The sequence below is a fragment of the Eumetopias jubatus genome, unplaced genomic scaffold, assembly GCF_037043125.1.
Source record: "Eumetopias jubatus isolate StellerSeaLion01/CBP00866 unplaced genomic scaffold, mEumJub1_p1.0 scaffold_10, whole genome shotgun sequence".
In the NCBI taxonomy this organism is placed as follows: domain Eukaryota; kingdom Metazoa; phylum Chordata; class Mammalia; order Carnivora; family Otariidae; genus Eumetopias; species Eumetopias jubatus.
Genome location: NW_028274816.1, coordinates 102,400,857 through 102,416,450, shown reverse-complemented (window position 1 = coordinate 102,416,450; position 15,594 = coordinate 102,400,857). Strand labels below are relative to the sequence as shown.

At 48.0% G+C, this 15,594-nt stretch overlaps 1 protein-coding gene across 1 annotated transcript; it reads left to right on the top strand.

Moving 5' to 3' along the window:
- Positions 1-1,407: 1,407 nt before the first annotated feature.
- On the top strand, positions 1,408-4,121 carry EIF1 (eukaryotic translation initiation factor 1). Its single transcript, XM_028094042.2, has 4 exons — positions 1,408-1,572; positions 2,283-2,446; positions 2,590-2,691; positions 3,254-4,121. Exons 1-4 carry the CDS (start codon positions 1,542-1,544, stop codon positions 3,296-3,298), a joined length of 342 nt encoding a protein of 113 aa, XP_027949843.1. The 5' UTR covers positions 1,408-1,541; the 3' UTR covers positions 3,299-4,121.
- Positions 4,122-15,594: the final 11,473 nt, after the last annotated feature.

Genomic DNA, 15,594 nt, shown 5'->3' with positions numbered 1-15,594 from the left:
GGCACAGAAAGGGTCTTTTCCTACCAGGGAAGATTGATAATCAAGGCCATATTGTTAATTTAAAAATTTGTATAACAAAATATGTGTGCATACTGGGAAGGTTAGCTCTGACTCATTCACACTCTCTCTCCACAAACCCCTTTCAAGCATAGCCACATCTATGAGGGCAGAGGATCCCAGGTGGAGGGCAGGTTGGGATGGACGTCAGACTGAGATGCCCATGACTTCTAGCTATGGTTCCCCCATTCCTGGTATCAAGGAAGCCAAATTATTAATCAAAGGTTTACTTAGTAAATATGCAATCAAAACAAACTATCAAGTACACCTAACTTTTCCTTCCTTGGGGTTTCTCATCTCGTAGGCTCTCACCCTGCCCCATAAATGGGCTCTTTCCCACCCTCTAAGTGTCAGGGGGGCTCCCATCGCCCATCGCTGCTATATCCTCTAGTTCTCACCCCGGGCCCCCTCCACCCCCCGCCACGTCACACTTGGCTGTCTGCACTCCTTTATCTTACCTGTCTGGCTCCTGGAAGCCTTTGGTGTCTAAATCCACTCTAGTCACCCTTGCAACTGTGAACGTTTCAAATTTACATATTGAAAGAGCAAGAAAGGTTGACTGTTTTGAAGAAAATATTTTGACTCCTCTCTGGTAAGGTTCTACCTCACACAATTTGGAAGACACACAGGACACCCTTCGGGTGCCTGAATTCTTCTTAGCCCCCAGAACCAGCGTCACTCCCCCTCGAACCCAGGCTAATGAGCAGGGCATTTTTTTCTTTAAAGTAGATTAATCCATTTTTAGATTAGATTCATCTAAATAGCAACTTAACCTAAAGGATGAAGTTAAGGCTTGGATTATATTATTGTGTGTTAATTAACAGCCGTGTGTTGATTAAATAAAAGTGCTGCCCTAAATCCGTAAGACTACGTGGGTAACTGAGGATGAGATACTGGGAACTCGTCGCGTTTGGGAGGTTCAACATCTAAGTCTCATTTAAGGAGTGCCGATCTATCCCATGAAAACGCTCTCTTCCAAGCAGGTAGGGCTGCAATAGGGTCAAGAAGGTGGAACGTACCAGAGAACGTAAGTGGTAAGGCGCTTCCGAAACCTCCGCCAATTTTCTGCGCCACCCTGACATCCTCCTCCTGCACTGCGCAAGCGCTTAGGCGGACCAACCTTTCCCTCCCCCTTCCACCTCTCCCGGAACCGAGAGGACGCCCTCCCGCAGCGCAGAGTTCCTGCGCAAGCGCCGTCCCGCGTCCCCGCCCCCGGACCAATCGGAAGCGCGGGCGCCCGGGCGCTCAGGCCAGGACGCCGTGGGTGGGGCCGGTACGTGAGGGCAGCGCGCTGGCGTCACAGGGGCGGCTATATAAGTGAATACAGGCACCGCCCCTCCGCCCCAGTCACTGAGCCGCCGCCGAGGACTCACCAGCCTCCCCCTTGAGCCCCCTCGCTTCCCGACGCTCCGTCCCCCCCGCCCGCCTTCTCCCGCCGCCGCCTTCCGCAGGCCGTTTCCACCGAGGAAAAGGAATCGTATCGTATGTCCGCTATCCAGAACCTCCACTCTTTCGGTAAGCTGCAGAAAGGTCCCGTGGGGAGAAAGGCCTGGGTGGGGCGGCGAAGTGCTCCGGGCCCGGAAACCTGCCCGGTGCTCCGGACTTTCGTAAACTTGGGCTGAGGGAAGGTGTCTGGGCTCGTAGGAAGCGGGGCTTTGACCCCGGGCCCTGGGATCGGCCCTTAAAGCGCAACCGGAAGGAGCGGCCAGGGAGACAGCCCTTGGGCGGCCCGGCGTCTCGGGTGGCGCATTTTACTAATGGCTCCCGGGCCGCCTTGGGCCACACCCGCCCCCTCCCGCCACCCCTGCGTCACGTCCGTTACGTCATCGCCGTTGTCACGGAGCCGGGAGTGAGAGGCGGTGCCTCCCTAAATGACAAACGCTCGCGCCAATGGGGCGGGAAGCTTGGCCCCGCCTTGGTGGTCGGGTTCCGGCCTGTTGCATCAGCCGGGTGGGGCGCTGCCCGCCCGCCCAGGCTTCCCCGGCACGTGATTGTCTTCCGAGGGCGGGCCTGGGGCAGGAGGCCCAGGCTTTCCCCGGCGCTGGGGAAGCCGGCCGTCCCGGACTGACCCGTTCGCGGACAGCCAGCAAGGACAGATCTGACGTGACCTAAGCCCTGGCGATTTCAGTATTAGTTTCCGCGCGTGCAAAAATGATCCACTGGGAGAGTGGCAGTGGCACTTAAAAGCCCCAGCAGCTCTAAACGAGCTTGATGTTTCTTCCCAGACCCCTTTGCTGATGCAAGTAAGGGTGATGATCTGCTTCCTGCTGGCACTGAGGATTATATCCATATAAGAATTCAACAGAGAAACGGCAGGAAGACCCTTACTACTGTCCAAGGGATCGCTGATGATTACGATAAAAAGAAACTAGTGAAGGCGTTTAAGAAGGTAGGTCTTAAATGAGATTGTAGGAAAATCATATTTAACTTGCTCCGGTAGGGGTGCTGACTTGTATTGCTTTTCATTAGAGATTGTTAGTGCACTCGGACTGTTGCTTGGCCTAATTTGTTTTGCTTCGTTGGTGCTTGCAGAAATTTGCCTGCAATGGTACTGTAATTGAGCATCCAGAATATGGAGAAGTAATTCAGCTACAGGGTGACCAGCGCAAGAACATATGCCAGTTCCTGGTAGAGGTGAGTTCAGTCACTTCATAATCCATTTGTGCCTCTGTCCTGGCTACTATCAGATCCTGCCTAGTCTGTTCAAGCTCTACAAAACAACAGTTGACTTTCGAAATACATACACCAGTATTTCTTTTTTAAGGACTTACCTGCCTTAAATCACCCTTCACATGGATCTGTTTTTTTTCCCCAAGATGATTTTTTTTTTTTTTTAAGTAATCTCTACTTAAACCCAACGTGGGGTCTGAACTCACAACCCTAAGGTGAAGAGTTGCATGCTCTACAACTGAGTCAGCCAGATGCCCTGTACATGGATCTAGTTTTAATTACACACGTATACTAAAAGAGGATAACTGGCTGGCTGTTCCTAAGTGCTAAAATCCTATTACATCATTGGTTCTTAACGGTATACCTTGAGTTAAGAACCATTGTGCTCATAGTTGTCAAAGTGTGTGCCTAGGCTCTTGGAGTTTTCTTGCCCATTGTAGAAGCAAGCAAAGTTGTTGCCATCAGAAATGGGGACTTTAATTCTCTTCATATCCCCTATTATAACTTTGTCCTTTTTTCTTTGCAGATTGGACTGGCTAAGGACGACCAGCTGAAGGTTCATGGGTTTTAAGTGCTTTTGGCTCATTGAAGCTTAAGTGAGGATTTCCTTGCAATGAGTAGAATTTCCCTTCTGTCCCTTGTCACAAGTTTAAAAACCTCACAGCTTGTATAATGTAACCATTTGGGGTCTGCTTTTAACTTGGACTAGTGTAACTCCTTCATGCAATAAACTGAAAAGAGCCATGCTGTCTAGTCTTGAAGTCCCTCATTTAAACAGAGGTCAAGCAGTAGGCGCCTGGCAGTGTCCGGCCTGAAACCAAGCAGTAATGTGATGTTTCGGTCCAGCCCAGAGCCCCAAGATCACAGATGGCTATGTCTGGCCAGAAGCTCCTCGGCTCTCCCTCTTCAGAGTTCCCTGCCCTAAGAGAATGTCACCACCTGAACAGCCCACGGTGAAGCTGAGAGGACAGGATGGGGTAAGACAACCGCAGCTCTGCTGCTACAGGGAGTCATTGGTAGTCCAAGAAAGATCCCTGGTGTCTCCAACCTGACCAGGTGGGCAGCGCTTTGAGCGGCCACCTTCCCTCTAGTGAGGCGTGATAGGACATCTGACTTGCCACCAAGGTCTTTTTGACCAGACCGGTCCTAGCTAATCGATGTCCAAACACCAGAATGTGAGGCCACCCTTCCCAGGAGTTAAACTTTTGACAAGGGAACAAACGACGCTGATGTGTCAGTCACGTAGTTATAGCTGTAGAGCTTGCAGCCTCCTGGCAGCAGCTGCCCAGTGCCATGTGAAGTAACAGACTGGTTTGGGTTTATTTTTTCCTTCAGTTTTAATGTTATGTAATGTATTTAAACCCTTATTTAAATAAAACTTGTTTTCAGAAACACCTGACTTGCAGATTGTATTTTATGTATAATCAGTCTCATGTGTGTGAAGGAACCACAGAAATGGGCAGTGAAGGATAGTCTACACCCATAGCTCAACTGGGGCCTCAACTTCTTGGCCAAGAAAACCTTCAGTGAGCTTGTGCTTCCCAAATTCCCCACAGGTCAGCTGTGTTGCAGGCATGGTGGACAGATGTGGTGGCGGCTGTCCCCACTTGGTGGCTCTGGAGGAACTAGCCTTGTGAGCTGGTGGAGCAGTTTGGTTGGAAACCCTTGAGTCCCCTCAGTGACAGGATCTTGGCTTAAATGCTATAACAAAGGGACAGACCTGGTGTGGGACTTGATCTAATCCTCACACCTCTAGGAGGTACACAAGAGTGCCTTTTCTAGGGAATAGGTTTATTTTTTTTTAATTAAAGATTTTGACAGAGATAGAGCAGGAACATGGGGAGAAGGAAGAAGCAGGCTTCCCACAAAGCAGGGAGCCCAAATTGGGGCTCGATCCCAGGACTCTGGGATCCTGACCTGAGCTGAAGGCAGACGCTTAACGACAGCCACCCAGGCGCCCTGGGAATAGGTTTATAGTGCAACAAAGTTCAGTGACTAGAAGTGTCGCTGAAATAAACTGTCCGGAGGCCATCTTTCGACAGGACAATGAATATGTGAAAGTCTATTCTTGGCCCCATTAATTCTACTAAAATTCTAGCATGTGGATCATGAATTGGTACCAATTTCAGATCATAAAATAACAAGCTTCAAACTGCAGAGTAGTCCTGAGGAATCGACCCTTCTATCACCATTCTCCTGTAGATGGGCAGCCTTGTGAGTGAGTCTGTACCGAGGCCAACCTGGAAGGAAATGAGATGGAAGGCTGAGATGGGGCAGCTGCCCTGAGAAGAGAGGCTTGTAATTTGGGAGGTAGACATGGTGTAACACAAGGTCCTACAAAAACATCGGTTTAGCAAACAACTTCACCAATTGGCACCAAACATAATGGCATTGTTGTAACATTTGGTGATTGTTGTAAATTTAAGACTTGACTGTAGAGCAGAAGGGCTATTCTTCAGAAACTCTAGAGGCATCCTTGGCCTAACCCACAGAAGACCACAATCAGAAAACAAAACGGAGTCATGTAGATGGGTAGGTCCTGTGCTAGGCTATTGAGAAAACTCGTGCCTTTTAGGGAATTAGGTTTTCTAGAATGAAATGATTCTGAATTAAGCTAGCAACACCAGTATTAAATCAACCATCTGTAGAACCAATCAAAGCAACTCCCTGTGACCATGGCAGGTTTATGAACACCCTAATTCAGTGTATCAGGCCTGAAATAAAGCATAGTTGTGCCCACTTGATGGAAATTTGCAGGGCCAATCAGTGGTAGGAGTTTCATCTAGAACCCAGGATCTCTGTCTTCTGCCCTTCCCACCAGATAACTTACATATTCACAATTGAAATAGCTCTTCCATTTTACAGAGACTGGTATATGCAGTGTAGAGTGGGGAATCACGGGGCACACAACAGCAATCAGGAGAACACCCTGTGTTCGGGAAGCAAATGGCCTGATAGGACCCACACAGAGCCTTGAACATGAGGCAGAAAGCAGCCAGTGCTGCTACTGGCTTGGCCAAAGAGCCACAGGTTTTTGGGACTGGGAAATCTTCCTCACCCCATCCACACCCAAGGGGTCCAGGAAAAGCTTCAGAAAAGAGGTGCCACCTGAAGCAGGGCATTCTGGTCGGAGGAGTCAAGACCCAGAGGTGGGAGCACTCACTGTCTATGAGGGCCCTAAGGTAGGACTGTTGGGCTGGAACAAAGGCCCTATATAGAGCAGAAATAACACAGTATTGTCTCCCACTGTATGTCAGGCCTGTGCTAAGTTCCTATAGCGGACACTGACCTCTATCTACAGTAGGGACTCAGCCCCGTGGTGAAACAGATTCAGAGAAGTGATGCAGCTGAGCCAGCACGGAGGCAATGAGAAGGCAGCAGAGGGGAAGGAGGGCTGGAAGGTTGGTGTGAGGTCGCAGTGGGCCGAGCCACAAGCTGAAAACATTCAGAGGTTAGTCTGCGTAAGAGTCAACAGCGAAGAGCAGATGGTGATGAGTGTCTCCCAGCTCTGGGCTGTTGGTTCCTCTCTCCTGCCCCAGTCTCCTCCCTGCCTCTTCACTCTTCTGGCTGCCCTTCTCCCCTTCCCTCTCCTACTTCCCTCTCTCTCCGCTCACTCTCCCTGCCCCAACCCAGACCCACCCCTCTGCCACAGGGCAGACACAGACTCCAAAGGTCCTTAAAACTGTGTTAGGGCTCCTGGGTGGCTCAGTCGTCAAGCGTCTGCCTTCGGCTCAGGTCGTGATCCCAGGGTCCTGGGATCGAGCCCCGCATCGTGCTCCCCGCTCAGCGGGAAGCCTCCTCCCTCTCCCTCTCCCCCTGCTTGTGTTCCCTTCTCTCGTGTCTCTGTCAAATAGTAAAATCTTTAAAAAAAAAAAAAAATTGTGTTAGCAAGACAAAATGAATACTGGTCGGCTAAAACTGCACAGGAATCCACAAAAGCTGCTTTAAAGCCTATTCAAAGTTTACCTATAAATAAGACAAACACGATATATTTGGGAACTAAACGTTCTACCAACTAGCTCTAGAATTGACCCGCTTCCTTTTTTACCAGCCTGGGTGCTGCCCCCTTGTGGCGTGAGTGTCAAAACACAGTTTACTGTTCATAAGGCTTTGAAATGAAGAGCTCCCTGACTAATCTTTAAATTTTCAGGAGGTACACATTATTTCAGAATTAGCAAATAGTGTGAGGCTTTGGCCATTTCTTCGCTTGGGCTCTCTTAGATCCTCCTAATTCAAATATTCATAAAACACTGTTCTTGGGAAGCTTGTTAAAAATTCAGATTCTAGTCTCCCCCATCCCAGGATAGTTAGGCTCTACCGGGTGTTAGTGGAACAATCCCACCTGTTTTTCAAGGGCCTACAAAATTTGACCCAAAAACTGCAAAACTCAGAATGGATAAGTGTTTAACACTATAAGAGGTAACACTGGCTATCACTGCAATATAATTCTTGTATATGTAAATGTAATAAAATTTACTAGAGAAAGAACACTTTTTTGCATGGAGCCCAATGCAGGGCTTGAACTCAAAACCTTGAGATCAAGGCTTCAGCTGAGATCAAGAGTCGGACGCTTAACCGACAGCACCCAGGTGCCCCAAGAACAATATTTTTTTTTAGATTTTATTCATTTATTTGACAGAACACAAGCAGGCGGAGTGGCAGAGGGAGAAGCAAGCCCCCTACTGAGCAGGGAGCTGGATGCGGGGCCCAATCCCAGGACCCCAGGACAATGACCTGAGTCAAAGGCAGACATTTAACAGACTGAGCCACCCAGGCACCCCAAGAACGATACTATTTTTAACAAAACTCAGATTTATAAAATTTATGTCCTTCACAAAAAACTACAGAAAATGTCTGTTTGGCCCATGGATGCATTTTATTCACTTGGTATGAGGTACAACAGAGCCTCTGCTCCAGGAAATGCCTCGCTCTAGAGCCAGAGACTCTGATCCAGAGGTTCTTCTGATGTGGGGCCCAGGAACCTGCTGTTTCAACCAGCATCAGCATCGGCAAATTCACATGGGAGGGCCACAAACCACACTGGGGAAACACTACCGTGGCTAATGGGGAAATATTGAGGTAACCGGTGTGGGGGGGGGACATTACCAGAGCTAAGCTTCAGGGAAAGCAATCAGGAGTACTGTGTTTAAGATGGTTTGAGAAGGGGCTGGCCAAGGGTCAGAACTTGGTTACCAGCATCTGAGAAACCAACCCCTGAGGTTTTGTGTGTAACACATGTGGATATTTTCTGGCAAGACCATCCACAGCTTTTATCAGATCCTTAAAACAGCCCACTACCCAAACCAGCCAAGAATCACGGGTCTAGAATCCTTGCAGGCTCACAAAGCCCCAGGATTAACGAAGTTCTTCCAGGTATAGCATCGCAAGCAGAAACGTGCCTTTTCCAATATCGACTTTGAAAATGAATAACTAGGGGCGCCTGGGTGGCTCAGTCGTTAAGCGTCTGCCTTCGGCTCAGGTCATGGTCCCGGGGTCCTGGGATCGAGCCCCACATCGGGCTCCGTGCTCCACGGGAAGCCTGCTTCTCCCTCTCCCACTCCCCCTGCTTGTGTTCCCTCTCTCACTGTGTCTCTCTCTGTCAAATAAATAAAATCTTAAAAAAAATAATAACTTTTTTAAAGATTTTATTTATTTATTTGAGAGAGAGACAGAGACAGTAAGAGAGAGTAGGAGCAAGGAAGAGAGGGAGGAGCAGGCTCTCCTCTGAGTAGGGAGCCTGATGTGGGGCTCGATCCCAGGACCCTGGGATCATGACCTGAGCCGAAGGCAGACGCTTAACGACTGAGCCACCCAGGTGCCCCATGGATAACTATTTAAAGATATTTCTAAACAGCTCCAAAACCGAGTGTGTGTTGGGCAGAAGGGACACACACAGCAGCCAGACCACAGCTTCAGAAGCCTGTGCATGACTCCCTTGTTCCCTAGCCACTGTTGCCAGCCACCGCCCCGCCTCAGCAGCCAGGGCCGTTGCCCGGTTTAAATTGTCTTTAATCTTAGTCCTTGATGGCCAATTTATACCCAGAATGGGCAATTGACTAAAAACAGGAAGCACAGGGAGCACAGAGGTTGAAAGTGTTAACGTGGAGCATAAACATGACCATCATTACGTGTGTGTCAAGTCATTGATTCTCCATTTCTGTGCAACAGGAGAAAACAAGCCCAAGGACAAGGCCAGTGCAGAGAGACGTGACCTACGTAGGTTCCATGGTCCACCTTAGAGACAGAACTATAGACTCCTGCAGCTCAGTGTCCCCTGGGAGCTCATTGGAAGGACAGAATTTCAAGCCCGACCCCAGATCCCCTAAAGCCATCTTCATTTTAACAGTCGGCATTTAACAAAGCTTGGGAAGCACAGGTATGAACCATAAAATTAGCAGACCTCATATTGAGGTCTGCAAGCTGGTTAAAAAAAAGACAGTAACATGACTTTTATTCTTTAAGACATTATGTTTAAGTAATGTCTACACCCAACGTGGGGCTTGAACTCACAACCCCGAGATCCAGAGTCACAGAGTCTACCGACTGAGCCAGCCGGGTGCCCTAAGGACTTCTAATTTTTATAAGTGCATTTTCCATTATGGATTTTTTTTTAAGATTTTATTTATTTATTTGACAGAGAGAGACACAGAAAGAGAGGGAACACAAGCAGGGGGAGAGGCAGAGGGAGAAGCAGGCTTCCCGCCGAGCAGGGAGCCTGATGTGGGGCTTGATCTCAGGACCCTGGGACCATGACCTGAGCCGAAGGCAAGACGCTTAACGACTGAGCCACCCATGCGCCCCTCCATTATGGTTTTAGATGTGCATTTAAAACACACAAAAATTGTTGAAATGTGGAAAGCAACTGTTATGAGTTGAATATGGACTACACACAAAAATTGTTGAAATGTGGAAAGCAACCATTATGAGTTGAATATGGACTGAGTTCATTGCACTAAGAGGTACAGACACCTGGCTGTTACCGGGATCAGCTGGGGAGCCCTGCAGTGGTACCAAGCCTGGGCTTAGCCCCCAGAGCCTCCGGACAGAACCCCTGGGGGTGGCCCATGAGTGATGATGATCTAGCCATTCACCTCCATCGAAGCCCACAAGACCTGCAGGTCCCATCCATCCGATTGAGAGGTCTCCAGGATGTCAAAAACAATGCGAAAGGAGAAAATACAGTGACAACTAGAATTTGACTTTTCCTTCATTGGAACCGAAGGCAGCCTGCATCTCTCAAGTGCCATTTGTAATATGCCTGCAATGTTAGTAGCCTGAAACTCTCTTCTGTCGCCCCCTAGAAAAAATAATACAGGGCGCCTGGGTGGCTCAGTTGGTTGGGCAACTGCCTTCGGCTCAGGTCATGATCCTGGAGTCCCGGGATCGAGTCCCACATCGGGCTCCCTGCTCGGTGGGGAGTCTGCTTCTCCCTCTGACCCTCTTCCCTCTCGTGCTCTCTATCTCTCATTCTCCCTCTCTCAAATAAATAAATAGAATCTTTAAAAAAAAAAAGAAAAAATAATACAAAAGCTATAACAAATATAAGGGGATTCCAATGAACATTAGATTGTTTTTTAAGTACATAATGAAACCTAAATCTACATTTTAATATACATTTGTTCTCAGAACCAAACGTGATGCAGTATCCCTTTTTAATTTGTCTAAAGTGATGCTTTTCCTTCTAATTAAATCTAAACAGTGTTTTGTCACTTTTTTACCGGGGAAAGTCAAAAGCTGTCTTTGCCTGGTATGATTATTACAGATTATAAGTTGAACTTTAAAGGAACTGATCATAATTTACCAACTTCAAGTTATTTTTTACTTAAAATGCCAGACATATACCTGGCATATGATGAAAAAGATCTAAAGTTCCCAAGTTGGTCCTCTAGATTATTGATTGATATGACAGGGATTTTGAGTCCAAAGGAGTCAAGACTCGCTGAGACAGAGCTTTAGTTGCTTTGCTGTTGGATGCAGGACAGAAGACATTCATGTGGACGGCTTCACGAAGTGCTTGTCCAGGCTCATGATAATTCCCATGGGTTTGTGTAACCGGGGGCTTCACTTAACTCAGCACTATTAATATTTGGGCCCAGATAATTATGTATTGGGGAAGAGGGGGCTGACCTGTGTATCATACGATGTTTAACAATATCTCGGACCTCCACCCACTACTTGGTGATAGCATGCCTTCCCACGCACGCCCAACAAGCAAAATTATCTCCAGACATTGTCAAATGCCCCTGGGAGGCAAAACCACATCCCCCCAAAACCACTGGTTTAATTCACCCTTTCCCTCCTGTTCTGCCAAGTAGAAACACAAAGGAAAGAGAGAAAATCATGATGTTACAAAAGCTAAGCCTGCTAATTTTAAAACTTCTCATAGCATGAGTCATTCATTCATTCAGTAAACACTTATTCAGCATTGCGTATGGGCCAGCCAGCCTTTGAGGCGCTGGGGATGTAGCACTTAACAGAGATCCCTGCCCATGTGGACACTACGTTCCAGTAGGGGAAGACAGACAGGGCCTTGGATATCCTGTGTCCTACAATTGTTTCCTGCAGCATTGGGCACCATACACCAGCCCTCTTTGATTCTCCAATAAGGTCTCCCACTCAGCACCCTGTGACCTCTCCACCTGCTTGGACCTTCCAGCCCTCTATTCTCCAAGTGTAGGAGTTCCAAAGGGATGAAGATAGTCTTGGCCTTCGGTGCCTCTCCCTTGGCAGCCTCACCCTGGGTCATGACTGATTGTTCCTTCATTGTTCATGATCCTAACACTGTTTCCAGCCTCAACTTCTCTTTCAAGCCCAGAACCCACTGCCCACTCTTTTGCCGTGTTCACTCATTCATTCCCATTTCTGGAGGACTCACTCAGTACAGGTCAGCAACAAACAAGTCAAAGCCCACCTTCTTCCTCCTGGAGTCTATACTCTAGCCAGGGAGTCAGATACTAAACCAACCAGTACAAACACCTAAATTATTTCAGCCATACTTAGGCAAGGGGTCACAGTCAGCCTATGACACGGACCGCCTGGACAAGCCTATAATTTATCTTTGTTTGACTTTGACCATCTACTCCCATCTCTTAGAATTCTCGTGGCCATAATGTTCTAGTACCCTGTGGTTTGGGTTTCCTTTTTACGTGCTATTTGAGAGAGCAACTTTAAATTTCAAACAGTCGATGAGGAGGGAGTTCCTTGTAAGGTGATCTTGGTGCTGCCAGTTCCCGAACAGTTATTCACAAACCTCTTTTAATTTCCTAGTCATTTCCTAGGGAGGGGTGGGGAATAATGAGGAATGACTGCAAATGGGTATGGGGGTTTTCCTTCTGGGGTGATGCAAATATTCTGGAATTAGATAAAGGTCATGGTTGTGCCACTTTGTGGATGTGCTGAAAGCCACTGGCTTGTGTACTTTAAAGGAGTGAATGGTGTGGAAAAAAAAAGTGAATGGTGTGACGTGTGCACTATATCTCAATAAATAGATCTTACATATGTATTTTTTAAAGATTATTTATTTGAGACAGAGAGAGACAGAGCACATGAGTGGGGTGGGGAGGGGCAGAGGGAGAAGCAGACCCCCCACTGAGCAGGGAGCCGGATGCGGGGCTCGATCCCAGGACCCTGGGATCATGACCTGAGCTGAAGGCAGACGCTTAACCAACTGAGCCACCCAGGCACCCCTTATATGTGTATTTTTAATTGTATCACACCAGAGCTGTCTGGGTAGGCAAATTATGAGCAGGGGTTTTGCCCTTACCACATGGAAGTACCACTTTGAGCTGGTGAACAGAAATGTCCTTACCCTCTGCCAGGGAGAGTTTGGAATTAGGCAGGTTTATAAAAGAGGAAGAACTTCAGTAAAGCCTAAAGAAACGCACCTCCCCTTCTCCCTTCGCTGAAACAGCTTTTCATAATAGCCAAGCAATATTACAGGTGAATTCAGCTACCAAAACCTCCCTCGTTTCTCTGGCCCCAGTCTGCCACTGCAAGCAACCCCACTCACTGGCTCAACAGATTACAGCATGCAGGGAAGAGAAGATTCACTATAGAGGAAGCAGAACTGCAACAAGGAAAGGCTTTCCTTTATGCTTATAGAATCCAACTGTCTAGGTTCAAGGTTCAAGCCTCAACTATACATCTGCTGGGCTCTGTGCCCCGGGCTAGTCACTGGGTTGAGTCTGGGATTTTGACTTCACCCTACTCACGAGCGGATAAGCTATCCTATTACTCTTTCATTAATGTGGGCAGAAGACACAAGACCCCTGGATCAGAGACAAGTAACATTATTACTCACAACCCAGCTAGCAGTATACTTTGCATCAATCCCCCTTGCCCTTGGTGGTAACACAATACAGACCCACACAGAGGCTACACAGGCTGTAGTTGGGAGGCAGACAAGGACATAGACCCTGGGAAGCTACTGCTTCTGTAGGAAATAGTAAGCAAGGCTGCTCTATGTCCCCTAGGGAGACATGACCTCGTCCCTCAAGGTCACTCACTGAAAATACAACCCTGAGAAATGGCCCTAGTAAAGAGTGGCTGTGACCTTACCCTCTTGGCATACTCAGCAAGAAGACTCAGGGATGCTCAAAGCCCATGGTGAACTGCTTCATTGCTTCACCAATTAATCTGTGCCTCAGTTTCCGCAGCTAGGGGCAATAGCATTACCTTCCTCGTGGTATTGTGGTAAGGACTCCAAGACATAATGCCCGGGGCACCTGGGTCTGTCAGTCAGTTAAGCATCTGCCTTGGCTCAGGTCTTGATCGCGCGGTCCTGGGATCGACCCCACGTCAGGCTCCCTGCTCAGCAGGGAGTCTGCCTCTCCCTCTCCCACTGCCCCTCCCCACCCACTCATTTGTGCTCTCTCTCTCAAATAAATAAATAAAATATTTTTTAAAAAAAGACATAATGCCCTTAAAGTGCTTAGCATGGAGGTCTGGCCATGGAAGGGCTCCGCAAATTTTAATCACCATTATTAGGGGAAGAGGGAGGTGAAAACATGTTATAGACGTCAGAAAGCTTGCATTTAAGAGAACTTCAAGGGCCATGCCAAAGAGAAGCCTTCCCCACCACTTCCTCCCTCCCCCAACCATCCATGGTACCTTAAGCTCATCATCACACTGTCTCTCCCCAAGAGAAAAGGAACAAAGACCATCTTGATCAATATCGTGTTCTCAGGGTCAACACAGTGCCTGGCACAAAGTGGGCACTTAGGAATGAATGAACAAAAAGGGAAGGCATTAGGTCTCTGAGCAGGCAGGAGGTTCTGGGATGAAGGTCCATCGTGGGGGCGCTGAACTTGATAGGGCTGCATACCCTCCAGTGAGAAAAGAGCAGAAGGTGGACCCAGACCACTGTGGTCACTCAGCCGGGAGAAGGGGGCTGATCTCAGATGGCCTTGGGAGTGAAGGGAACCTGACTCACTAGGTTGCCAGGCAACCATCCAGCTGAGAATATTAATTTACAATTGAATCAACTGGCCACTTTCAGGAACTTTCCTATTTTGCAGGGATGGGGAGGCAGGAGCTGAGGAAGGGGTGGTGGCTGGGGACTAGCCTGGCACCAGGTTTTGAAGCAGGACAGGGGCAGGGATCTAAGTACATGCCCCATAAATGAAGTAAAAAAAAAAAACGTAGGGCCAGGCTGGGGAGGGAGGAAAGCGAGACCAGGAAGGGTAGGTGGGTTGTGAGAACCAAGGCAGGTGGAGGAACCAGCAGTCACGGCAAAGGCAGATTCAGCAGGAGATGGGCTTCTGGAGGGAGGGTGGGACAGAGGTTGTGGCCCAGGAGTGGTAGCAGCACACACAGTCCCGAGAGGACCGGCCAGGCGCACAGCTCCACTCTCTCAGCTGTCGGGCATGGGCAAGCAGCTTCACCTGGCCAACCCTTGACTCTAAAATGCCCCTGAGTAAAGACTCCTCTCACATTGGTGCTTTTAGGATTCTTTTCCCATCTTATTTTTTTTTAAAGATTTTATTTATTTATTTATTTGAGAGAGTGAGAAGGAGAAGGAGAGAGAGAGCACATGAGAGGGGGAAGGGTCAGAGGGAGAAGCAGACTCTCTGCTGAGCAGGGAGCCCGATGTGGGACTCGATCCGGGGGACTCCAGGATCATGACCTGAGCTGAAGGCAGTCGCTTAACCGACTGAGCCACCCAGGCGCCCCTCTTTTCCCATCTTAAAACCACTGACAGAGCTAAACAAAATACTTCCTAATATTTTATTATAAAAATGTTCAAATACACAGAAAAGTTGAATTTTAAAGTGAAGACTCATATGCCCACCACCTAGATTATATAATTTTATTATTGTCTATCTCCTATCTATCCATCTTATTTTTATGCATTTTAAAATAAATACAATGGGGGCGCCTGGGTGGCTCAGTTGGTTAAGCGACTGCCTTCGGCTCAGGTCAAGATCCTGGAGTCCCAAGATCGAGTCCCGCATCGGGCTTCCTGCTCAGCAGGGAGTCTGCTTCTCCCTCTGACCTTCCTCCCTCTCATGCTATCATTCTCTCTCTCAATAAATAAACAAAAATCTTAAAAATAATAATAATAAAAAATACAATGCCCTTTGCCCTAAATACTTTATTAACTAGAGTTCAACTTCATTATGGTTCTTTTTTTTTTTTAAATAAAATGTGTGTACAATGGAATGCACAATCCTAAGTGCCATCAATGGTTTTTTTTTTTTTAAGATTTTATTTATTTATTTGACCGAGAGAGATAGTGAGAGAGGGAACACAAGCAGGGGGAGTGGGAGAGGGAGAAGCAGGCTTCCCGCTGAGCAGGGAGCCTGATGCGGGGCTCAATCCCAGGACCCTGGGATCACGACCTGAGCCCAAGGCAGATGCTTAACGACT